This window comes from Oryzias latipes, chromosome 16 (assembly GCF_053564925.1).
Source record: "Oryzias latipes strain Hd-rR chromosome 16, Olatipes_Hd-rR_3.1".
Taxonomy (NCBI): Eukaryota; Metazoa; Chordata; class Actinopteri; order Beloniformes; family Adrianichthyidae; genus Oryzias; species Oryzias latipes.
In genome coordinates, this window is record NC_136252.1 from 4781303 (window position 1) to 4806316 (window position 25014).

Below are 25014 nucleotides of genomic sequence, written 5' to 3' on the forward strand. Positions count from 1 at the left end.
TGCGCGTGTGTGTGGGAGGCTGAGGTCTTGAAAGGTGGCTTATCTGCAACAAGCCCAGCTTTCTGTGGAAACTGCTGTACCCCTCCCAGACGGCGACAAATTCCTGCTGTGACTGATGGGAAAATTGATACACCCACCACCTTTATGGAGGTTTGGTAGAAGAGTTGGAGGAAGAGGGATGGATGCTGGACTGCTGAAGCTTTGGGGATGATGACCATCCGTTTTCTCAGAGGAGCACAAGCAGCTTTTATTCACTGCAGCATATCTTTATTATTAGTCAAGGGTTATAATATTATTAGTTCAATTATTTGCCAGTTCTTTCATTCTTTTAACATTCACAGCAGCTTTACCTGGCACATGTTGTGATCTGTTTTTTTTTTCATTTATTGGTCAAAAAAATATTTCCAACGTTTTTCAGAGAGAGAGTGTGGCAGGTTCATGTTTGTTGGAGGATTCAAACTCCTTTTAGCATTCCCGCATTACCAGAAGTAAAAGTCTCACTACAATCATCTTTTGATCCATTTCAGAAGTGTTGCTATTAGTCTTTTAGCTATGATTATGCTGGTTTTAGCCTAAATCAAATCAAAAACACTGTTCTTTTTCAAGAACACGGTTTCTGCAGAGTGGCAGGAGTTTATTAGAATTTGACTTTTGAGTTGTGGGCGGGACTGTTGCCGCACCCCCACTTCTCGACACCCATGTGTTTAAGCATTCTCCTTCTAGTTTACAGCCTCTCACAACCCCAACCTAACATTACCGGTGCAACAAAAATGGCGAGCAATATTGGAGCTGTCCAGTCGTACAGTTTAGATCCAGATTTCAGCTCAGACGGAGACGTTCATGGATGTATTTGTCTGACAGTGGAAGCAGCAGAATGGAGCAGAGCAGAGCTTGCTGTTGTTGGTTCTATGTCCAAGTTTGGAGAACAAGTTTGACACCAAGAGCCGAATTTCTTCACTGTGAGAGTCAAAGAGCCACACAACACACTGACCTGCCAAGACACACACTCACAAACATGCAATTAAAGCCATATTATTTTCCATAACACACTCCTCTCCCTACAACACAACAGCAAGTATTGTACTTGTGTTTATTTCAAGGAAAGTGTCCACCCTCAATACACACATCAAATGCTGCTTAACACAGTGACTACCCGGAGGTCAAATACCCCCCTTCACATACACTCACACACACACACCCTCTCTCATCTCATACACACACACACACAGACAAACAAACACTCTACATTCTCTGCCTCTCTCTGACACCCAACTACTCAGTGACGGATGGTGAGGTTGATGGCTGGTGAGGCACTAACTCCTCTGAAGTCAGATTTATGATGATAAAAACTGAATATTTCACTATTCATCCAACAGTGTTTAACTGGTAATTCTTTATAACTAATCAACATTCCTCTTTCAATGACACTTACACCAACAAATACACAAACATCTGGACAGAGCATCTGTCTGGTGTCTGAATAATTTATATTCACAATGAACACATTAAATACATTACATTTCAGATGTGTGTAGCATACATTAAATTCCTGACCTTTATTAAAAAATTTTGCTTTTGAAAATTTGTTTTTATATAAAATTTGAAAGCTGATAATTGCTAGAATGTATAAAATATTGTAATGACTCAGTGCAGCGGGGAAAAAGAACTATCTGTGCCCTTTCTTTTCGGTTTTAGAGTCCACTACTTTAAAAACATACAAACAGCGAAACAGCATGGACCTCACTTCTGCTCACAGCCCCCTGACTCATGGTTTTACACCCAAGATTCCTCACTTCCCATGAGTCTTAGGGGCTGAAGGCAGGGCTAACCCCAGTCGTAGCCTCTCTGATCAGTTCCTTGACGCGAGTGTCAGTCAGAACGGACCGATGCCTTGATTTCACGTGTTTCAAGGTAATAAACAGGGACTGGCAGACATATATTGAGGAGAACATCACAGCAGCTTGAGAGCAGCTCTTTTGCACACGGGTATTTTTCCGTTCTCCAAAACGTAACAGGGCCTTCTTTCAAAAGAGATTTCATCTCATTCATCTCAATCATCAGTGACAAGCGGGGATCTCTGGCAGTCAGTCTCTGCAATAAAGGGTCGATGAGAAAAGAGATCTGCGGTCGTTTCTGCTGCAGGTCCTCAAACCACAAAGTAAAGTTTCCGTGCAGCAGCAGCGTCACGTTCTGCAATTTATTCATTTTTATTGCAGCTTTCTGCTGTGAGCTCCTCAAAGAAGGAAAGTGGGATGATGGCCGTTTTGAATGTGTACTTTAGAAAGCTTCAACTTCTCATAAAGGAGACAATTTGTGTCAGATCAGGAAGAGTTTTTCATTTTCCCCGGGATACGTTTGGTTCTTTACTGCCATGACCAATTTTACTGCTTCTAAAAGCTCATAATAATAAACATAGTGACTTGCCATTCTGTTCAGTAAAAAAGTAAGAATCTTCCCATTCTTCCAGAAACGTACTGTGTTCATCTTTATACTCTGAATTAAGGCATTTTGACCATGAGGGTAGCAATCTGTGCGCACATCAAATGTTTCGTTTTATTTTTCCGGCATTGGGCGTAACCCGCGCAAATGATTGGTGGTCACGTATGTGTCGGGAGCAGCATTAAAACACACCCACAGCCAAATTACTTTTAATATTATTCATTTTTAAAACCCTCTGATGGATTTGAGTGTGGTTAAAGAGCGAAAAAAAAACAATGAAATGAGGCACAGTATATAGAAAATATGATGAGACGCAAAGAGCCGCATGCTTATTGGCCGAGAGCTGCGTGTTCGCCACCCCTGACCTACAAGCTTTTTCCAACTGATGTTTTGTCATCTGCTCCTGATGAACAACAGCTTGAATAGAGACATACTCAGAAATGCAATTTTAAGCTTCATTTTCTTATGTACATGTCCCCCATTAAGAGAAAAATGCCACAGGAGCATGATAAAAACATCAAAAACACAATTTTCATTGCAGTGGGTCTTTAATTGGACCTGTGCAATATTGCTTTAAAGCAATGGCCAACAAATTAGCAACAAACTAAAACAATTTCCCATTTCAGTTTGCTGAATTATTTCGTTTTAAATGAAAACAGTAAGGATTCAGTGGTTTGGTTTTGTTCTTGGTCATGTTTTTGGTATTTGTCACTCACTCCACTCTAAAGTTCATGATCCACAGCTGTCTTCAGTTCAGTTAATTACCCCTCAGCCTATTTAAGTGTCTTGGTTTCTGTTCATCCTTGTTAGGTCATCTGCTCTGTGCCACCAGTTTGTTTCTCCCCATAGTTTTGTATGTTTCATGTTTATTAATTACCGGTAAGTGTTTCCTGTTGCCAATCCTGGTCTCCAGCATTTTGGGTCCTCCACCACCAGTTCATGACACAAACAAAAATCTTAGATGTTTAGATGTTCAGAAGATCTAAACATCTTAACCTAACAAAATCAGACTTAGCCGATTTACTGATGACAAAAAGAACTTGATTTTCTTAATTACACATGTTGTCACTGCTGTCATCTGCATCACAGTTTTCTGCATGTATTCATTCATTGTTTTGATAATGGGCGTAGTCATTTCAGTAAATCCCAGGACACCACCCCAAAATGGCAAAGATCTAATAAAGAGTGGCGGGACGTCCTCGGAAAGGGATCGGTCTGTTTCCTGACCTCCTCATGCTTCAGACTGCCACCCATGTGAGCCTTAGCTGTCAGTTAAACCTTTGATTGGGGATGGAACAAAACCCACAAGTATGCTTCCCGTCGGAGGGATGTTAACTTGGAACATTTTTCCCACAATCCTTGTCCTCAGGAGTTGTGAGTAAAAGTAGTACCAAGATACACGGACATGTTTTATGTCACCTGCTTGGATGTGAAGGCGGTCTTTGCTCTTGCTTTCTCTGCTCTGCTCTGAAGTTTTCAGCAGGAGATGAGCTGAAGGAATGGCGGAAAATTTGTGACCTCAAAGAAGACTTGCAAGGCATCCCAGAATGCAAAGCAGAGATTGGAAACTGAGCTGTTGTAATTGCAGACTGTGGAATAGATGTGGTACCCATTTAACAAAATTGTTGAATCAACAAAAATCGTTCAGGTTTTTTTGCCATTCTGCTATCCAAGAAATGTAGCAGTTCCTTAACTTTCAGTGTTCCAGCACCTACAGCTTTAGGTTGACTTTTCCTTTATGTAAACTATATGATCTGTTAGGTTCTGTGTGTGCATATTTGCAAACAAGAATGAAGGGTGTAGTGTTTGACTTTAAATCAACTTACCAATTACAGCAGCATTGAATTTCATTTGTGCCGCACTAAGTGATTCATTGTTTCCCCTTTTACTATTGATATAGCGGTGTAGTAATCACAGGAGGTTAATCAACTGTACATACTCTTGTAAATTTAAAGTATTTATAGCTTAATATTACAAAACAATATCTTTAAAAGGGCTAGTTTCTCATTTCTTTCTCGAGTTCACCTTCATGGTTGTGTGGTAGGTGCTCAGATGGTTCTCATTAACTTCTAAAAAGAATGTTGCGGTGGGTTGTAACCCAGAGTCAGGGATGATGTTAATAATCCTGCCCTCACTCAAACCCTTTTCAGGACGCTCATTAAAAAAGAATGGCAACACCAGAGGGATCAGATCCATGTCAGTTTGTACCAAAGGATCAGAGGAGGCAGAGAGGTGGCTTGGAATTTGCTCTGATAACAAAGTGCAGTTCAAGTCTTCTGGCCTTTCAGCATCCGAGCAGCTTTGGTTTTAGAAGAAGCAAGTGCAGGAACCCACATTCAAAGACACTGGTGTTTGCTTTGTTGATTTTCTTGTTTTCCTAGCTGAGCAAGGATCCCACATGCTAGTCGTTTAGTCTGAAATGGGTGAAACGTTCTGGTCTTTACATCAAATGTTCATGCTTTCAAAATGAACAGGTGTTATTGGTTTTTTTTTGTCCTGAGGGCATAAAGAACTCGCAGTTCTCTGTTTAGAGTACTATATTTTTTGCACCAGATTACAAAGCGACTCGTCAATGAAGGGTCTATTTTCAATCTCATGTCATATAAAAGGTGCACCGAACTTTAAGGCACATTAAGTGAGACAAGAGTCTGAGATCAGTCTGTCAGTCAAACCATAAGTTATTCTAGAACGTATTTGTAACCCGCTACCCGTTAGCCACGTTAGTGTATTCACAACACTTGTAATTCCCAGTCTCAACACGTAAGAAACAGACTGATACCACTAAAACAAATGTTACTGCGACTTCGCTAACTTCCAGCTTTGTCACTAAAATAGTACAACACAACTACACATTAGCTGTGTTAGGGTATTCACAATAATGCACAACCAACCATTTTTACAGAGTGCTGTATTCCTCTCAAAATGTCTTTGACATCAGTAAATACAACCAGAATGAATCCATTTATAAGATGCATTGTTCACTATTCACATTGCATTGCAAAAGTCCCTTATAATGTAGAAAATACAATATAATTGCCAACATTTTGTTAATATATTTGCTTTCCTGCTGCCTGTGTGCTTTTCTTCTCTTATAAGCTAAAATATTGCTTGTCAGTTGAGGTTGGAGCATCTCGGCAGGTTTCTGTCCTGACGTGATGGATAGGTAGATTTCTTGTGATGCCAGTGTCATAGGAGGCCCAAATTTACAGCCGCTAAGACGTGACTCATACACAGCATCAATGGCTTTGCTCAAGAGTGTTGTACAGGAAGCCTCACTTAATCATCTGCCAGTCCATAAATAAAATGGGTCGTGACAGGGCAGTGCACCCTTAATGGAGCAGCAGGCTTCTGTTAAGAGATTCAAGTGGTATCAAAAGGAGCTGGAAGGGGGAGCCAAACATTTATGGAAACCTCACAGAAGCAGGGCTAATACTTTGTAGTTCAGATTGATGAGAATCTAATCCACTTTGAGATCAGTTCAACATCGGAATGAAGCAAAAAGCACTTTTCAGCTGATGGAAGTTGGGGGGGGTTGTGCAGCGCAAGCTGTGTGGAGCGCCGGCGAGAAGACCGGCGTTGGGGTTTGAGGGAGCGTGCCATTTTCCCCACTTAGTGAGGGGATGAGTCACGGCTTAATCGCAGCCACAGAGCAGATTCCAGCTTCATAACACTGACTCACAAAGCGTGCCCATCTCCTGGAAGACATTCAATTCAGTCGTCTCAATGGGCTTCGTACCGATAATTGTAAAGTAAACATACAATCAAAAGGATCATAAATGCATAGAATCTAATAGGAGAATACTAAACTTTAACTAACAGACTAAACTAATCTGGGCATCCCTGCCCTTAGACCAGGGGTGGGCAAACTACGGCCCGCCTCCATGTTTGGTCCACTGAACAATATCAGAGACCCATGTTTTGTTTTTTTAATCTGGCTACACAATCAAGACGTGACATTTTATTCCCCCCTTCTGCAGTCTGTGCTCCAACCTGAAACCCTCTAAAAATCTCTGTCAAACAGAACAGAAGACAGTCTTTCCTTTCTATGTCACAGTTCATCTTTCCTGGTTTAGCTCATTCTTTTAGAGCGATTATGCTGCTTTTTTTAAACAGCGCACCCTGTTCTGTGTCCTGATTGGCTGGAGACCCTGTCAATCAATCTCCTCAGTGTCTCCTGTGCAGAAACGTGGAGCTCTTCAGATCAGAAATCTGTGATCGATCAGATCTTTGTTTTCATTCTAAGATCCTGGACCTCATTTCTATGAAGGCTTGAGAATTTAAACAAGAGAAAATGGTGAAAATGTTCATGTCTGTCTGAGAAAAGTGTATTTATGCAGTGAGGAGTTTTACTGCCATAAACGTCTGTAATCATTCTCCGTGGATTTCACCGATCAAGGTTATTTTTAGAACATAACTCCTGCGATAAACGGTGGAACTCTGTCCTGGTGGAAAGGTAACACAGAAATATGCGTAGCTGCAGCCAGAGACATAGAAATGAGCTTTTTTCATTATTACTGGATGAGAAACAGACACGAAGGACACAGCTGCTCAGTTTTAGTGCAAACTGTGAAACATGTGAGGAGGTGCAGCCCTCAAAGTCTTTATTAGGATTATGACAGGAAAGGATCGACTATTTATTGTTTTTTTTTGTGTTTTTTCAAATGTATCAGTATATTTTTCCTGAGTGTTATTTGGTCATTGTTTTATTTCATAAATAATGTTATTTATTTTATTAAAAGGATCACGAATGAATGAAACTTTATTCATACAGCACTTTACAACTCCTTGAAGGTACCAGAGGGCTTCACAATAATACAATTGATCTAAAATGGAAACAAAAGTTTTAAACTAAAAACTCTAGAATATTCTGTTTTAGAATATAATTTTCAATCCAAATGTTTTAATCTACATTTCATGTTATATCATTCTCATTCCACGCATCTGCTCTTGGTCTGGCTCTTCTATGGAGTTAAAATAATTGCCCACCCCTGTCTCTTGATGGATTGACTGTGTGGCATAAGCAAACATGACAAAGAGAGGCATCTTTTAAAAGATCTTTTTGTTTTATTTTTTATCTCTAGTCAGTTGGAGCACTGGAACAATCCCAAAGTGATCTTATGTGAAGTTAATACAAGCCCTTCAAGGGAAAGAACAGACTGTCACTCACTAAATTTGCTTACCCTCTCCCAGAAAAACCAGAGGAGCTGCATTGCTAATCCTGTTTAATTTCTCCCCCCCAGGCAGCAAGGAAGCGCAAGATTGCCATTCTGAAGGCCCAGGGGAAGAGCACTGAAGCCATAAGAGAGCTCAATGAGTATCTTGAGCAGTGAGTGTCCTAACAGAGGGGAGACAGTCAACTGCCCCTCCTCTTCATCTCCTCTGGCTTTTATTTAAATTAAAAACAAGTCTGCCTTCAATACAGCTGGCACATCCAGACTACCATTAGTGCTATTGTAATAAGTAATTTAAAGCTCACATTTCTTACTTTAATATGTTCCAAACTCCTTCACTCTTTTACTAACTTTCAGGAGGAGAACTGAATGTCACTTTGTGTTTCACAGGTTTGTTGGGGATCAGGAGGCGTGGCACGAGCTGTCGGAGCTTTACATTAACGAACATGAGTGAGTATAGGTTTCTGATTTAGAAGGCAGCAGAGATGCATCACTCAATTAATGTGGATGTTTAATGGGAAATAGGCAGGAAAGCTACAGAAACGTAGCTGTTTATGAAATGTGTAGTGCACAGCAAAGTTTGGCTATGGTTCTCACTTAAAAAACTAGAATCCATAAGTCTGGACTTTTGAAGTCTTTTTCTAGACACTAATTTATACCTGTTCCTAACATATATCTCTTTATTTAAGTGGTTGACAGTTTGTCACATTAGATTATCCATCCATCCATCCATCCATCCATCCATCCATCCATCCATCCATCCATCCATCCATCCATCCATCCATCAGGTTATGGGGTTGCTGGACCAGACCCACCAGCTAAAGTTTGGCGAAGGCCAGTGTGTTGCCAGACCACACACTCACACATGCACACTAAGGGAACAATGTAGAGACGCCAATCAACCTATGAAGTGTTTTTTTTTAAACGGGGGAAGGAAGCTGGAACGCCTGGAGAAAACCCATGTATGCACGAGGAGAACATGCAAACGCCACATAGGCAAACTCCCCCAGTGGGGATTTGAACCTGGGCCTTCTCACTGTGAGACGACACCATCGCGTGCAGCTCTAAAACCATGATCATACCTACACATTGATCACATCTCTATCTGGTAACTTGATCTTCAGATGCTTGTTGAATGATGTTGAGGTATTTTTTTTTCTTCACTTAGAAGTACTTCAATAGGATTTCTCTCTTGAACCCACCCCCTTTCTTTTTTGCATAATGTTAAAAAGACTCCTAGACTTCCTCTCAGTATCTTGGCTCCCAAGAAGAAATGCAAGGTGGATAACCAAAACGTGTTGCTTTTGTAACTTTTTAGTCTTTCATAATTGTCTGGTGCCCACAAGTTAGTAAAGCTGCTCTGCCTTTTGTGTGTTAGTCCGGTGTTGTGTGTCGGTGGTTGCTCTGGTTGGAAGGCAGCGGCAGCAGGAATGTGTAGCACAGTAAGAAGGTTACTTATTGGATATTTCATTCTTTTGTTTGGGTGGGCTCTAATGCTTTAGTACCCAGGGGAAATCCAAGGGTGAGAGGATTATCTCCTGGCTTATCCCAACACTGGTAATATCACAGCATTCACTCCCACAGTTGCTTATCTACAGGCGTGTCAATTTCTTTTCTTTGTTGTCTTATTTGGAGTTACAAACTCCCTGTTTCCCCTCCTCCTCCTCTTCCGGACAGACAGGCATTATCACTACTCTTTTCCAGAGAAACGCAGCAGGAGCCAGACACCCGCTGTAAAGTTCCCAGGAGAAGACTTTTGCTCTACCACCAAACTAGACAAAAAAGATTGTACAGAAGGTTGCTGTTGGTTGGAGTACTTAAAGAAATATTTGGTTTTTAAACAATTTTTAAATTAGGCTATGTATCAAGTTAGCGCTTAGATGATAGAGTTCATGCTATCAGCTCGAATGTTCAGACAGAGGGGAAGGCAGACCATTCGGTAAAAGAAAATTAAAAAGAATTTGAAAGAACCCGCTTTTTTTTTTTTTTTTAAACAACAAAGCTTTTCTGTGGACAAACAAACAAAGAATAAAATAAAGAAAGAAATTCATTTAAAAGATAATAGACGATTGCAGGTTGGAACAAAAGCTCTGTGCTGGAGTTGCACACTGCTTCACTTTTGGTCCTCAGCTTTCTTTCACCGTCTGTCCATGTTGACTGCAGAACACGGCACATTTTACACTGACACAGATTTACTGCTGCCTAAATTAAGAAACCCTGCATTTAGTAACATTTGCTACATTTTAGTAAAACTATCCCTTAATGTGCACAAATGATAACATGTGAGCAGTTGTGCTTAGAGGTTCTGGCAGATGCCTGTTTTTCTGTTTTTTCACACTTGTGTTTTCCACCCAAACGTCTTTAATTCCGTTTAAAAACAGACATTTATGAAAAGACTCCTGGTCTTGGACTTCAACTGACAGATAGCAAGATCTAAGATGACATCGATGGTCCAATATTTTTAATGTGACACGCTGCCTAAAATATTCGGAAGGATGTTGAGTATGTTGCTATATACTCAAGTGTCACTTCAACACAATCCAATGTAGATGTCACTGATTGGACCTGACGTTGGTGGAGAATAAATTAGCTGTTACTCCAGAATGGGAAGAGATCTTCTTTTACACATTTTTCTAATGAAATGCTTCCAACCACATTTTGAGAGCCATAACTTGACAGCGGCGCCCTTGGAGTGTTTAACTCTTACAGTGTCTTTATGGGACTAAGAAGTGCTGTCGCTGTTGGAATCTGTTTTGCTGAAGAAAGAGGATGAATTATTAATGACCTTTAATAAATAATCTTGGTGTCAGAATTCCTGTATATTCCTGGATTGAAAGTATAAAATCGCTATGATTTTATTATTTAAGCAAAAGGTAATTTTGTTTTTCATCCACGTTTTGACTTAATTTTATTTGCTGCCCAAATTTGAGACTTTGCAGCAAAGCTAACTGGTCCTTCAAACCCATCTGCATCCGGAAAAAGACTGTCTTTGGTACACTTGGAATGTTGTGTTAAAATAGTTAAGTCATTCCCACTGGTTTTAATTTCCTCCAAAACAGAACTAATACAAATCCTGCAGCTACACAACAGAGTGAGGACAATGTCACCTGAGGCCTGCAGTAAGGGGCAAACGTACCAGCCATCACTGAGAGCTGTTAGCTAGGGTGAGGTAAGATGACTCAGAAGAAAGAGTTGAAGAGGTAGAGTTCTTGATCTGGTACAAAATGTCGTTTTAGCTTCACTGCAGAGCCTGGCCACTGCACAAGCACATCTGAAAGTCTTTACAAAGAGGAAGTGGTAATTGTAAGCAGCCCCCAACCCTTAGACCCTCAGATCTCCACCTCTACTCAGCTCCTTCCCACTGTTTGTTTCGTTTTTCTCCATCTCCCAGTCATCTAGAACCTGCCATCACCCTATTCTATTTATTGTTTAGAAAAGTATCATGTTTTGACTTCAGATACACTTAAAAGTTCTTTATGTGGCAACATTGTTGAGCAACATAGAAGTCATTTCCTACTTTTTCTGTCTTTATTAGTGTAATTTTCTTAGTCTTTAAAAAAAACTTGATACAACAAAGAAAACTATCCCTGACTGGTTCCATCAGTGGAACTGCTTCTGTTCTGGTCTTGCTGAGCATTCGTTTGGACAGATGTTTTACTGCTTGACTTTAATGCTGCGTCATAGTTTGCTCTGGCCAAGTGTGTGAAATTACAGCAGATTAGTGTGAGGTCAACAGCACAGCAGTATACTGTTGAGAAGTGATCTTATCCCACTATAGTTCTGGTTCGCTAGCTCCCATTGTAGTGGTGACATCAGGAAGGTAGTTAATGTCACATTTAAGGAAGAAAAAATAAGATGTACCAGATTTGTCCTTCGTGTCATAAAAGGCGCGACTGCTTTCTCCTCTGATATCTGTGGATCTTCTCAGTCATCCGATCTTACCAGTACAGGATCTTGTTCTTCAGGACAACTGGACTGTGAAGGTTCATCTACATCGGTGTCCAACTTTTTTCAGGCCACAGACTAATTTATGACAATATTTTTACGCATTGGCCTGTACAAGGGTAAAGTGGATGTCCCAATTTTTTTTTTTACTTCCCGTAACCTCAGCTTCCTTTAACTCTTGAGGGTATAGTGGTTAGCTGCTACAGCTGCTTTAAACTAAATTTCATGTAGGAACCAATAAAATGTGATGGATTTTCATTAGCCCGAAACTGTCAAAGAGGAAGCTAAATTAGGTGCCAATTTCAGCTTCATCCAACACCAATGGTGTGACGAATAAAAGAAAACACAAATCAAGCGTCTCTGAAACGGGTAATTTCTAAATGTTTTTGCCATGCAAGATTCTCTCTCTCTCTCTCTCTCTCTCTCTCTCTCTCTCTCTGTTCTAATAATTCAATAACTACATAGTAAAAGTACGCAAATCTTTGTGAGGTCACAGTGCACGACAAGTCGAACAAGGATATACCAGTCAAAGCCTGGAATTATGCACCAAAGTCAATTTATTCAACTTTAAAGTTGACAACTTCTACTATATCTTTAGTCAAAAATGCTGTTTCTGAAATAATAACTTAAAAACTACATAGTAAGAGTACACAAATCTTTGTTAAGAGATAGCTTTGCTGATTGTATTTATAATATTTTTGTAGTGATACATAATTAGAATAGGTACGGTGTTTGAATGAAAACAGAAAGCAGCGACGATTGTGTTTCATGCTGTGCTGCAAACCGTGTTATTGGGGCGAGCATGACATTTCAAAAGTGCGGCTGGCTTAACCACGGCTGACTAAATGGCGGCCCCTGGTCCATGGGCGAGGCTCTAGAGGCACGTGCTTCTGGAGAACAATGTTGCCAAAGTGGGCTCGGATCCCTCGATCGGGGACCTGCTTACCCAGTAGTAGGGGCCAAGGCAGGACAACAGGTTCAAACGGGGCGTCTGGGTATCGCTTCCATCTTCTGTTTTCTTACTGGCTCTTTTCTGTGAAAAGAGGCTTTTCAAATACTTCTGTCAGAATCAAATTAGAAATTAAACAGCAAAAATATAGGTTGTGTTTTTTTCTTCTTCTTGCTTTTGTTCTCTGCAGCCCGGTATCTACTGCCCCACAGATTGGTACTGGTCCGTGGGCTTGAGGGTTGGGAACCCCTGATCTTTTGCGTCCCCTTTGAGGAGCCTCTTTAGTTCTCACTGCTAATGGAGAATCACAGTATTGATGTCCTGAATGCTTTAGAGATGTGTCAAAAAAGATTTCACATGAGCAGATGCAGATATCAATTATCCACACACACATTAGAATTGTTGGCTAGTGTGGTATTATTTGATGGGGGTTCAAAGGTGGGGACACTTGTTAGTGGCCTGTTTTTGTGTGTGAGACCATAGTTTCCTGAGGAAAGACGTTCTAACAAGATTGTACCTGGAAGATGAGAAATGTCTTAAGCCCCCACCCCCTTTTTATGAAAGGTTTTTCTATTTTAACAGCAAAGTTTTTTTGTTTGTTTTTTTAAACCATCTGTGCTCTCTGTCCAGAATATGCCCTTTTTGTAGCAAAGGGGTTCTGGCAGATGCTCTTAAATCAATGTGGGCTACTTTGTGATGATGTCCCTCATTAAATGACCTTTACTTCCTGTAGTTTACAAATATTCAAAACTATGAACTTAGATGCTGAGGAAGCTAAAAGTTGCAGCCTCAGCATCTGAATCAGTCAGCTCACTCTTTGTCATTTCCACAGTTATGGAAAAGCGGCATTTTGCCTGGAGGAACTGATGATGACCAACCCCCACAATCACTTGTACTGTGAGCAATATGCAGAGGTGAGTCAAACCTGGAATTGCTTCATTCAACAAGGGGTAGGGGTGGGGTGGGGTGAGGGATTAGAGGCATAGATGTTAGTAAAATTCCAGTAAAACCTTTCCAAATCAAACTATATTTATTAAAAAGTGCTTCTCATGCCTTGCGCTACTCCAAGCACGTTAACATTTAAAACACAATATTACAGTAAAAACCCAACCCACCCTTCACCTTTTCCACTCCCCTCCGTTAACACATATGACACATGACCCCCCACACAATGAGTACTTGTAAAAGTAACTTCTAAAAGAGATTTAAAGCTCGACTCTGCTGTGAGAAAGCATTATTTGGGAATCTCTTCGTACCAGGAGTCAGCTCGGCTGTAGGAGCGTCGCCACAGCGCCCACCCAGACCGAAGAATCATTCGCCGTTCTTTTAGAGGAAACCTTTTTTATTACTGTTCTCTGTAACTGAGTAACGCAAAGTTCTGCCCCCCCCCCCTCCTGCACACGCGTGAGCGCATACACACTGATTTCAGCACACACACATACACTCATTCCACAACAATAGTATGTGTTTAAAAAAGGCAGCATGAGCAAAACTGAGTTGGTTTTGATTAAGTTTTTTATATTTCCAGTCATCAATCCGCATCCAAAAACCCATCAAAGTTGTCATCTTCTGGATCTGAAATTAACAGTTGGGCTAAATTTCTATTAAACACGCCAGCTTCCCTTCCATCATTGTCAGAGTCCATCTCGTTGCCGTGTGGCTTCTAATGAATGATGCCGGCTTTTCGGCACTTCGGAAGCAGTACAAGCAGACACATTAGCCCAGGGCTTGGGAACCGGGGGATCCGGAGCAGCGGCTATAGATATAGAATATATCTATATATATATATAGAATAAACAAAAAAAAGAATAAAGCCATAAAAAAATCAATATTAAAATGTATTAGTTGAAAATACTAACAAATTAATTTTAAATATCTAATAAATCCATAAAATGTTCAGAAAATAAAATAAAATACAAAAAAAAAACCTAGAAATTTAAAAAATGAAAATTCATTGAGGTTGACAACTTGTGATGCTCAGTCAGGCCTGTCTGAAAAACTTAAAAGGATTTTCAAACAACATAACATCCCAGTTCATCTCAAACCAGTCAATACCTTCAGACAGAAACTGGTTCATCCAAAGGACAAAATTCCCAGCTACAAACAGAGTAATGTTGTGTACTCTATCCACTGCAAAGAGAACTGCAATGAACAGTATATAGGAGAAACCAAACAACCGCTACACAAGCGGCTTTACCAACATCGCAGAGCCAACCCAAGTGGACCTGAGTCTGCAGTACATCTCCACCTGAAGGCCACAAACCACTCGTTCGAGGACAGTGAAGTCAAAATTCTAGCCAGAGAGAAAGGATGGTTTGAGCGAGGAGTGAAAGAAGCCATCTTTGTCAAGAAGGATAAACCTTCTCTTAATAAGAATGGTGGTCTCAGGTTTATTCTTCCATCAATCTACGGCAGTGTTTTGAAACCTACACAAACCAAACCAGTTCCACCTAGGTCGTTAATAGCTGAAAGAGACGACCATTTGGAGAGGGAGTCACTGGCTCCCCAACCCCCAGCTGAGGACAAAGGACTATTAACGACCCGAAACCACGTAGGCTAAGTGGACAACACCTCCAGTTTCAGGTCTGACTCCTCCCCCATGAGCGCATATATACCAGCTCTTAGACCAGCTAATTCAGAATTGACAAAGCCTCTTGGATAAGAGGTGAAACGTCTTCCAACTTTAAAACCAAGTCCAGATGACATCCCCTAACATACTACAATGGAACCAACCTGGATGAATGAGAGTCTTCATAGACATGCTCAGTCAGGTTGTTGTATTGTCTCATAGCATGAGGGACAAAAGACTTCCTCCGTCTGTCTGTGTATTTCGCTGATGAACATGCTCCTCCTTCTGGTGAAGGAAGCTTCCTCTGTCATTGAACAAAGGACATCCTCCTAAAAACAACACAAAACTAATCATTTAGAGAAATCTTTTAATTTGCTTATTACACAAGTAACAATAAAGAAAAACCTTTTACTCAGCTTATCCTGGTGTAATACATCACAAGACAAATTTAACATATACGTATGCAAATGTTTGCAGTAGGGATGCAACAATTCAATTTCCCTTCAATTCAATTCAATGGTGTAACATAAGGTTAAGTTTTAAACCAGGAATTGTACCATCTCTACTACTAATACATGTCTAATGCCTCCTCACACAGGTGAAGTACACCCAGGGGGGGCTGGAAAACATGGAGCTGTCCAGGAAGTACTTTGCTCAGGCGCTGAGGCTGAACAACCGAAACATGAGGGCGTTGTTCGGGCTGTATATGGTGAGTGTTGTGTTGTATGAGGAAAAAAGAGAAGCCAGCAGAAGCTTTTTTGTAACCATGTGGTTTGTCAAGGTTGAGGCTGGCCACAGTGTGAGTTAAATTAGACTGGACTATGTATGTATGTGTTTGGGGGGGTGGGGAGGAGGCCCTCAGAAAGGTCACTGCTGACTCAGAAAGTGGACTTCAGCTAAGAAAATCTGTCTGTTTGGAGCAGTTTTTCTTTGGAAATATTATTAGATTCTATTTAACTTCTTTTGTTCAACTTTATTTTAGTTCTAATTTCATGTTAGTCAAGTAAAACAAACTGTTTACCTTTTGAGAGCAGTGGAAAAGCCTTTCATTCATATTTGAAACAACAAGCTTTTTCCCTCAAACCCCAGCAGCTGCTTTTTCACTCGACGTTCTGCTGCAGGAGCTGATCTGATCAACCCTAAACATCTGTTCTGTATAGAGCAGTGTATCACCGCCAACTTCCCCAATCACTTTAAGACATTTTAATCAATTCATGATAAGGTTTAACTCTGTTTCCCATTCAATTCAAAATCTTTTTATTTTTAGACTTCCATTTAAACAGCAGTGTTGTTTGGGTCTGGTAATAAGTTTTTCACGACTACTGATCTTACTTTGAAAATGTGAAATAGTTGCACTGGAAACCATTACCTGATGTAAGAAAAAAGAAAAGAACAAAAAAAACTAAATTCATAATTTTACCATTATTCAGATCTCCTAAGAAGGGGTTTATCAGAAATTGTTGCGTTAAACCAGCTGTGAGACACACTGGATTCACATAAATACTGTGTTGTAGTAAGCCTTTTAGTAATATTTGTGTACATATTAGAACAATTAAAATGCAGTACTTCAAGTTTGAAAACAAGATGATTATAAAGAAGAAAAAAAAACAAAGCAGCCGATCCTCAAAATACAAGTCTGAATGAAAAATCCTGTAATTATTTGATTGTGGTCTATTTTTTATTTTTAAAGAGGAAGTTGCCTGAATGGTGTGAAAGGTAGAGCGGACATAAAACCACAAAGTGTTAAAAAAGGGAAGAAAGGTTACAGAAGGGGAGCAGATCTCACACGGAGGGGCCCACATGTTCCTCCATTGTTCACTTCACTTAGTCCAAACAACACAAAGCAGCCCATCACCTGTCAAAGCTCACACAAGCAGGAGGGAGGGCAGGGCAAGGTCACATGTATGACATGTGCAACACGTTAGCTGAAGGAGGTTGGGGGATTAAGCAGCACTTTTTTAGGCTAGTCGTTCCCTGATGCTTAGGTTTTTAATGAGCACCTGAGGTGGGAGTTTATTCTTTTTAGTCGTAAATCTGTCCCCAGAGTGTGTTTTACAGATTGTCAGCTAGTCTCTGTGGTTCAGATCGTGACAGGTGGAAGAAGTTCAGTGAAAGGACAAAAACTTTCACCATCCTAAAGCATCTTGAGTCAGTGTGACAGTGGACTTGGTGCTGACCACAGCTGGGCTGTGGGTTGCGTTCTGACAACCAATGCATGGGGATTCCCCTCCATAATGGCCCAGGCTGTTATTCAGGGATAGCCTGTCAGGGCTGACATCATCTAAATTGAGGTTTCTCGAGGTAAAAAAATAGAAATAGAGAAAATGCTTACTAAAAACAAATACAGAAGCCAAACCATTTTCTTGAAGAAGAAAAAAAAAGAGCCAGGTTGATTGGTGTGTAGTTAAGGTTTCAGCACGTTGGTGGAGAGGGCTTTGAAGTGCAGGAAGGCTAAGCCCTCTGGGGTTTGCTGTGTGGAGATGATGGCAGGAACATGGGAAAGACATGGGATTTGTGGTTCTGAGCAGAGCTGTCGGGCAGGCCCAGACCGTGATTCACAAGCTCCTCCTTTCGCTTCATGTTGGGACTATTTTGAAAGATACAAGCTCCTTTCATCGCACAGAGTCGACGGCGTTTGAGAAATTAGGCCCGTTAAGTGACAATTTACGTATGAGGCATTAAAGCACTCAGTTTTTCCTCCCCATAAATGATTTCCCCTGTGTCATCAGGCCAAGGTCTGCTTTTTCTCTTCATTCTGCCACAATGACTAGTGGATTGGAAGATGGTAAAAGTGGTTGCATATTCATCTCAATTATCCTTTTATTGCTGTTACACCAAGTTTTGATATGAGAACACTTCTCTCCCTGTTCCCTCCATTGCCCCCCACCCCTCTTTTATTTTTCCTGCAGTCTGCAAGTCACATCGCTTCCAGTCCTAAAGTCAGTGCCAAGGTGAAAAAGGACAATATAAAATATGCTGCCTGGGCTGCCACTCAAATAAATAGAGCCTACAAGGTGAGTCACAAATTGCTCTTGCGTAGCTGTGAAATTAGCCTGACTGCATTTTTCTTTTTGCTTCCTCTGTCCTCTACTGAAAGTCGATTTTACTTTTTCCTGTACCCAGACGCTGGAAACCACCAATCGTGCTCTTCTGTTGTGTTTTAGGGTGTTGGCGCACAATATTCAGACATCCTTAAAACCCCCTCATTTGCATAGGGCACCAAACGTATTTACAGCCTGTTGACCAACAAATGCATGCCAAGCCTGATTTACTCCCTTCTACTCACACAGAACTGTGAAAACAACCTTCAAGTCTTTCGGTGTGTCTGGGTACATTTACTGTTAATGTGTTGACTTAAGGCCACAATGTCTGCGAAGACTTCACGTCACAAACTGGTTTCAGACAGGAGCCGCAAGCAGATTTAGAGAGCAGATGCATTGAACTGTAGCAGGACCTTATGGCCTTTTGGAGGCTGACAATTACAAGTAGAGTTGAAGATATTCTAGGTTTTCTTAAATTCACAAATCCCCTACTGTTCTTCAGACTTGCATTGTTAAAAGGTCTTTTTTTTAACCATTTTACCAACATCATTTTCAAACAAAAATTAAATGAAGTAATTGGGTAAAAAATGAAAGTTATTATTGAACAGAAATTTAAGCTGCAGACTTTATAATAGAGGATTTAAAACTAGACCTGGAATATTGGTAATTGGTTAAGTATTAATAAAAAAAATCTAAAATCCAGTGGAATCTTTTTAAATATTAACTAGTCTTTCATTATCCCATTTCATTTTTGCCATCTTATTATTGCTAAAATGCCATTATTGTCACTCAAAGTGTGTGGGGAGAAATTCATTCTCCTCGTTTGACCTCCATCCCTTACGGCAGCAGTGAGCTGCAGTCACAGCCAGTAAGTCGTTTAGTGCTGCACCCAGTTACATGCTCAAGCAGGGAAGCACTTGGTTCCATTTTTAGAGTCTTTGGTATGACCCAACTGGGGATTCAAACCCACAAAGTCTTAGGGCAGACACTCAACCATCAGACCACTAAGGCAGTAAAAGCCGAACTACCAAAAAACTCAAAGCTACAGCTACAACTCATCTCCAACTTTCCTAGAAAGAAATATGTTATAACAGTGTACTAAAGCTTCTACTTCTTTAAAGAAAGTGAGATTCTTTGAAAGCAAAACTAACCCATGCCACTAAAGGAGAGTAAAATGGGAGTGTTTGCCCATAATGAACAGAAATAAAAATGTTGAATGCCAAAAATGGATACTCATGCAACTAATTTGTTCAGCACAGAATCCTGGTGGATACAACTAAGCTTGATCCTCTACTTAGAAAGTACAGAACTATTTGCTCTTTGTGAGGAGATTGAGCTGGTCTATTTAGAACTTTGATTTTTGAGTTCTGTTCTGCTTTTCAGAGAAAGCACCTGGAGAGAAGCTACGGTTGGTGAAATACGATCCAATTTTCTTTAGAACTCTGGCTGCAGCACTTTCAATCAGCTAAAGGTCCTTCAGAAAATCTGCAGACCAGCTTGATAATAAATAATAGCAGTAGTCGAATCTTGAAGTAAAAAATGCATTATTAAATTTTCCTTTACCATTCAAAGAAAATCATGTTGCTGATTTTCGATGTATTGCGGAAATTAAAACGATTCTCCAAACGTGATTTATGTAAGAATTACAAACTTTCCTGGTCTAAAAGTGACATGTTAGAAGTCTGAGCGACTGCTCCTTGTTTAATAGGGAAGTGCTGCTGAGTATCATCAGCAGCAGAAACGTGCTTTGTTGCCTGACCGTGTTAATTCATAGAAGCATTTAAGGACTTTAAAGGATTAACTGTAATAAAAGGATATTCCATGTATGGGATTCATGCAGCACCATCCACTTTAGGACAGTTTTGGGGTTTGTGCTGTATAAGCACTGGTGTGAGGACTCCTGTCTATTTCTTCACTCCCACCTCCAGTTAAGCAACTTCTGAGCTCTCAGGCGAACAGATGCTTGCTGCTGTGGGACTGCTAGCTGATTGATGGCCTCTTAAAAGTGTTGCATTTGTTTTATTAGACTTGAATACCTGGTGATTGTCATACCTCAGTGTCAGGAAAAGGTGGGCAGGTGAGCGCAAGTGGGAGCAGACGTCTTCCAGAGGTCATGACTGAATGAGGAGTACTTTGAAGCATTGTAATTTCTTTGGTGGGGCTGGCTGACATGCAGAAAGCCTGGACATGTAGTGGACATGTAGTGCTTTCGGTGACACTTGATGTCTTGCCTGAACTCTCTAAACAAATTCTGTGATTAGCTCCTGTGTCACGGCGCACAGACTTCTGCTGCCTCCTGACTCTATTATCAGATACTCTAAGTAGATGTTGAGCTGCCTGTTCTGCTCCTGCTGTTGTACAGCAGGGCAGGAGTTAATGTGGTGGTCTCACCTCGGGCTAAGGACATAATTGACTACCAGGCCCGGGGTAATGGAGTATTAGGCAGCAAAGCAATTAATCGCACTGATCATTACAGCTGCAGTGACACATACACACTAAATGCAGAAGAATGAGTCATCCTTGGAAACAGCATAGCCAGTTGTGTTCGCAAGCCAAGTGCCCACTTAAAGATGGAGTTTGGCAAAAGATAAAGGAAAAACAACTTTTGTCGTGTAAGTATAGTTTGAGCTAAGACAGCTGTGCTTTTTGTGAATAAAAGATTTGTTCTGCTTTTTTAAACATTTTTCAGCTGATACACTTACATTTTGGTTACCTCTAAATGATCTTCATCAAGGTGCAACATAGAGAAAGTCTGTTTATTAGAAACTCATCTTCCGCCTCAGAGTTTGACTCCATCATGACCAAACAAACACACAATTCACACAGTGTGACTGTAGAGGTAGAGCTGGTAAACCTTGATAGCCTTCATCCAACTTTTGAACTCGAGTATCAGTCCAGTATTCAGTCCAGATCTCATTTACTGACTGTAAATGAGATCTGGACTGAATGACTCCTCCTCCCGCATTCCAAACAGGAAGTACCTGCAGGTCCCAAAAAGCAAAAAATCCCCTGGACTTCATTAGATCAGTGTTTTTCAACCTTTTTTGAGGCACGGCACACTTTAACCTTGACAAAAATCCTGCGGGCACACCAACATCCCAAAATTTAAAAAATGGAGAAACTCATAGTCTGTATTGATCAACAGTCCCTCTGCGATCTCACATGCATTTTTGTGATACTTGTGGCAGAAAAAGCTGGAAGTTGCAGCGTTTTTTTCTAAAAGATGTAATAAAAGTTAAGGTAGAAGATTTAAAAACTGTTTGATGTGTGTTCGTTGTGGTTTCAAGACGTTTAACAAAGACGACTCATTGTGCGCTGAGATGTTGTCACTTTAACCCAATGCATCATGGGAGATGTAGTGCAAACAGCTGCAGAACGCAGACAGACTTTCGTCTCTGAGCTTTATGGTTTGTTCCAAGGTCTGATACCGGGTCCCGCGGAAAGCTACACCGCTAAAGACGAGCTTTAGCTGGTATTTTTGTTGGAACTGAGAGACTTTATGAGCAGAATCGGAACAAGGAAGTAAAGATTTTAACCACTTTTGATTGGTCAGACTGATGACGTGTGACTAAACCTCCAAAAATGATTGGTGGACAGTTAAAGGGGCGGGACTTTTCTTAAACAGTTATAGCTGCAGCTAAATCGCGGTACCGGCATTCTTATCTAAATGTCTTTAATAGAATCAAATAAACACAAAGAAAAAGTATTTTATGATCTTTTATATTCCTAATTACTCAGTGTTTTATCAGGGCCTGTTTGGATGAAGAAAGAGCTGATATCCTGGAGATGGTAAATGTTTTTAGATCATTTAATGAGGGCAATTTCCCACGGCACACCTGACCATCTCCCACGTAGAGGTAAGATCTTAAGCCCGAGCCCGATTCAGAACCCGACCGGGCCCGAAATTCGGGTCGGGGACTAAAATGACAATCATTACGTTCGGTTCGGGTCGGGCGGGCTTCTCTGTCGCTGACTTTTTTAATAAATATATGCTTATAAAAATGTATACTAAAATGATGTGTGGATAGTAAACTAAGGAATACTTGTTATAAATAAATAATTTGGTTAAAACAGAGAAGGCGCTGTAAGCTAATTGCTATATAACTACAACTAAACAGGAAGCGCAGACGCAGAGCCAGGCCACGCTTTTACGCACGTGTCCTGAATGTAATCTTCCCTCCGCAATAAAGCCTAGTGGGCTACAGTATTTCGCCGCGTAATTAAGCGAGTGCGCATCAAGATCTCTCTTTCACTGTCTTTGTCTGGCCTCTTATTCTGTGTTCCAGCGTTATTTCGTTGTGCAAATGCATTTATCATGATCATAAAAATATGTAGATTATTTTAACCTTGAGAAATCTTGCGTTGTTTTCTGCCAAAAATACTATAGGATAAATTGAAATTTCAGGTTTGCTTCGAGCTCGGCCCTGCACATCAAGTTAATTGGTCGGGCTCGGCCTGGGTTGGGCTTTAATGCCCGCGGGCCTGGGCCGGGTCGGGCTGGATTTTTTAGGCCCGATCTTACCTCTACTCCCACGGCACACTGGTTTAAAAACACTGGACTAGAGAAACAAACAGCTATAACTCATTCATTATAATTGTCAGAATAACCAATCTTGTTCTGTGACCTTTCTAACATGTTCTTGATAATACAATTATTTCATATTTTTTTCTGTAGTGCAAGTTATAAACTGACAAATCAGATGCCTTTTATTAAAGTGTGTGGTCTCATGTTGAACATTCAAAGCGTTTGACAGATTCTCCATAGGTCGCTTTCCAGTGGAAGGGGTGTGGACTTCCTATAAGCTCACTTCTGATTGGCAAAAGTGGTTGCCATAGAAATGTTGACTTAAACCAGTGCTTGTCAATTATTTTTTGCAAGGCCCCGCCTAGGAAAAAGAAAATGTTTCGTGCCCCCCTACCCCCTATCCCCCACACACCCACTTGCCGTGGTGACAATATAATAGGTTAGTATCTATAAAAATTGTGTAAGTATATCTAAAATTGTATACTTTAACATTTAAAAAAGAAAACATCAATATAAATCCACTTTCAACAAATATTTCCTTTATTTTGCCACAGAAACCCTGTTCTAGTCTAAAACAGAAAAGAAGCTTAAAGTGCCTGAAATAAAAAAATCTGTCAGTCCTTATTTAAACTAGAAACATTTTGACCAACTGAACCATCTGATGCTGAGAAAAATAATTCAGTCAATAAATAACATTAAATGTAAATTGATCTGAAACATTAACACAGCAGCACCGATATATTTAACGTTTTTAGTCTAAAGAAATGGGTAAAAACATTGCTGATTTTTTTTTCTTCTAAATGATTGTTCATCTATGATCTCATAAAGTGCAGCTGTTTTCCTGCATTTCCTGCTGTCTTTATGTCAAATACTGACACCAACTAAACCACAGGCAGACGCAAAGAATACATTTATGGAAAATAAAGACATCATTAAAATGTCTGCAATAGTTCATAAAGAATGAGATTATTAGCATGAACTGAATGATCTAAAGGCACGCCATGATCCAGGTGTTGCGCAACAGAGGGAGTGCTCCGTGTGCGCGTTCCACCCGCAGCCTGAGCCCACTACCCCTCCCCTCTGCTTCTCACACATGTGAGCCGCAGGTGACAGGTGACAGGGGCAGCTGTAGGGACGGCAATTGACAGTTTCCGGCTGTTACAAACTTGATAAAACAAACTATGATAGAACAGACAACAGGAAACCAATAGTGGCGCTGATTTTTTTCCAAGCACTAAGCCGCTGTAGCCGTATTACCTGTGCCCAAAACCGCTGCCACTGCGGGGCACGCCGCACTATTTGAGAAGCACTGACTCAGACTGACTTGAGCTAATCACTGCTTATTGGCTATTTCTGGTTCCAACATGGCAAAGTCCATTACATGAAATTACATGAAATCTTTCCACCTTTGTCATGGTAGGAATAACACTTCAATGTAAGGGCGGGGTCATCTAAGATAGCACAAGGGTTAAAAATCTTCAGTTTAAACGCTTACAGTTTCAAGAAAGATCTCTGTTTTCTGCAGACGAGGCCCAAAAATATTGAAGACCGGCCATGAGTCCCGGGGTTATTTAACACACACACCCTACCGAAAACCATGATCACTGAACAGTTTGTAACTTATAAAATGTAAAACAAGCCTGACAGGCAAAGAAAATACAAGGTTAAGAAAAGTAGCCATCTACCAAAATTGTTATTGGAAATGGTGAATGTGAACGCCTGCAGGTTTCACAATGACAGGAACCATGCAGCTTCTATTTCAAAAGCCAGCATCTGTGTTGGTGTATCAGTGCTCATGCCATGGGTAGATTTCACATCTGTGTTCAGCACTTACACTAAATGACATACACATGTTTTTAGCAGTTACAGACAAGGTTTAAACAAGTTCTGCCCTGTTGGTGTTTTAAAACAACATCCCAACCTTAGTTTAATTTGTTGTCTTCAGATTTCATTCAGAGATGTCTTTCTGTGCGGGTCAGGCGAGGTTTAATTGGACAGATGCTTTGTTATGTTCCTGGCTCCTTGCCCAGAGTGAAGAAATCATCCTTCCTTTTTATTATTTACTGGGTGCCCTGTCTGTTGCAAAAATAAATTAGGTAGAAAAATCGTGGGCCCATTTGCATCTGCATGAGTGATCCTGTCCAAGTTTGGGTTTTGATTTGCGGCACTTCCCGTGTCGCTGTCCAACCACAGAGCAGACCTCTGAGACAAGTGTTACGATCTCCTGCCCCAAAGGCCATGGAAGTGGACTAAAATGAGCACGCTGTCCCCAAGTGCATGTTGATCAAAAATAGAACTGCAAAATTTAAATGGTGTATTAGAGCACGATGGTTCCTGTAGTCACTCCTCCTATTGTCTATAGTAATCCAGGCCAG

The 25014-nt window shown here is 40.6% G+C and overlaps 1 protein-coding gene across 1 annotated transcript in view; it reads left to right on the top strand.

Moving 5' to 3' along the window:
• The window catches only part of emc2 (ER membrane protein complex subunit 2), a 35079-nt gene that overhangs the window by 7711 nt on the left and 2354 nt on the right, over nt 1-25014 (top strand). Inside the window, exons 6-10 of the mRNA XM_004086631.5 lie at nt 7680-7765; nt 8001-8060; nt 13337-13418; nt 15672-15782; nt 17983-18087. Coding sequence (XP_004086679.1) covers nt 7680-7765; nt 8001-8060; nt 13337-13418; nt 15672-15782; nt 17983-18087 — 444 coding nt within the window. The remainder of the gene's footprint in view (nt 1-7679; nt 7766-8000; nt 8061-13336; nt 13419-15671; nt 15783-17982; nt 18088-25014) is intronic.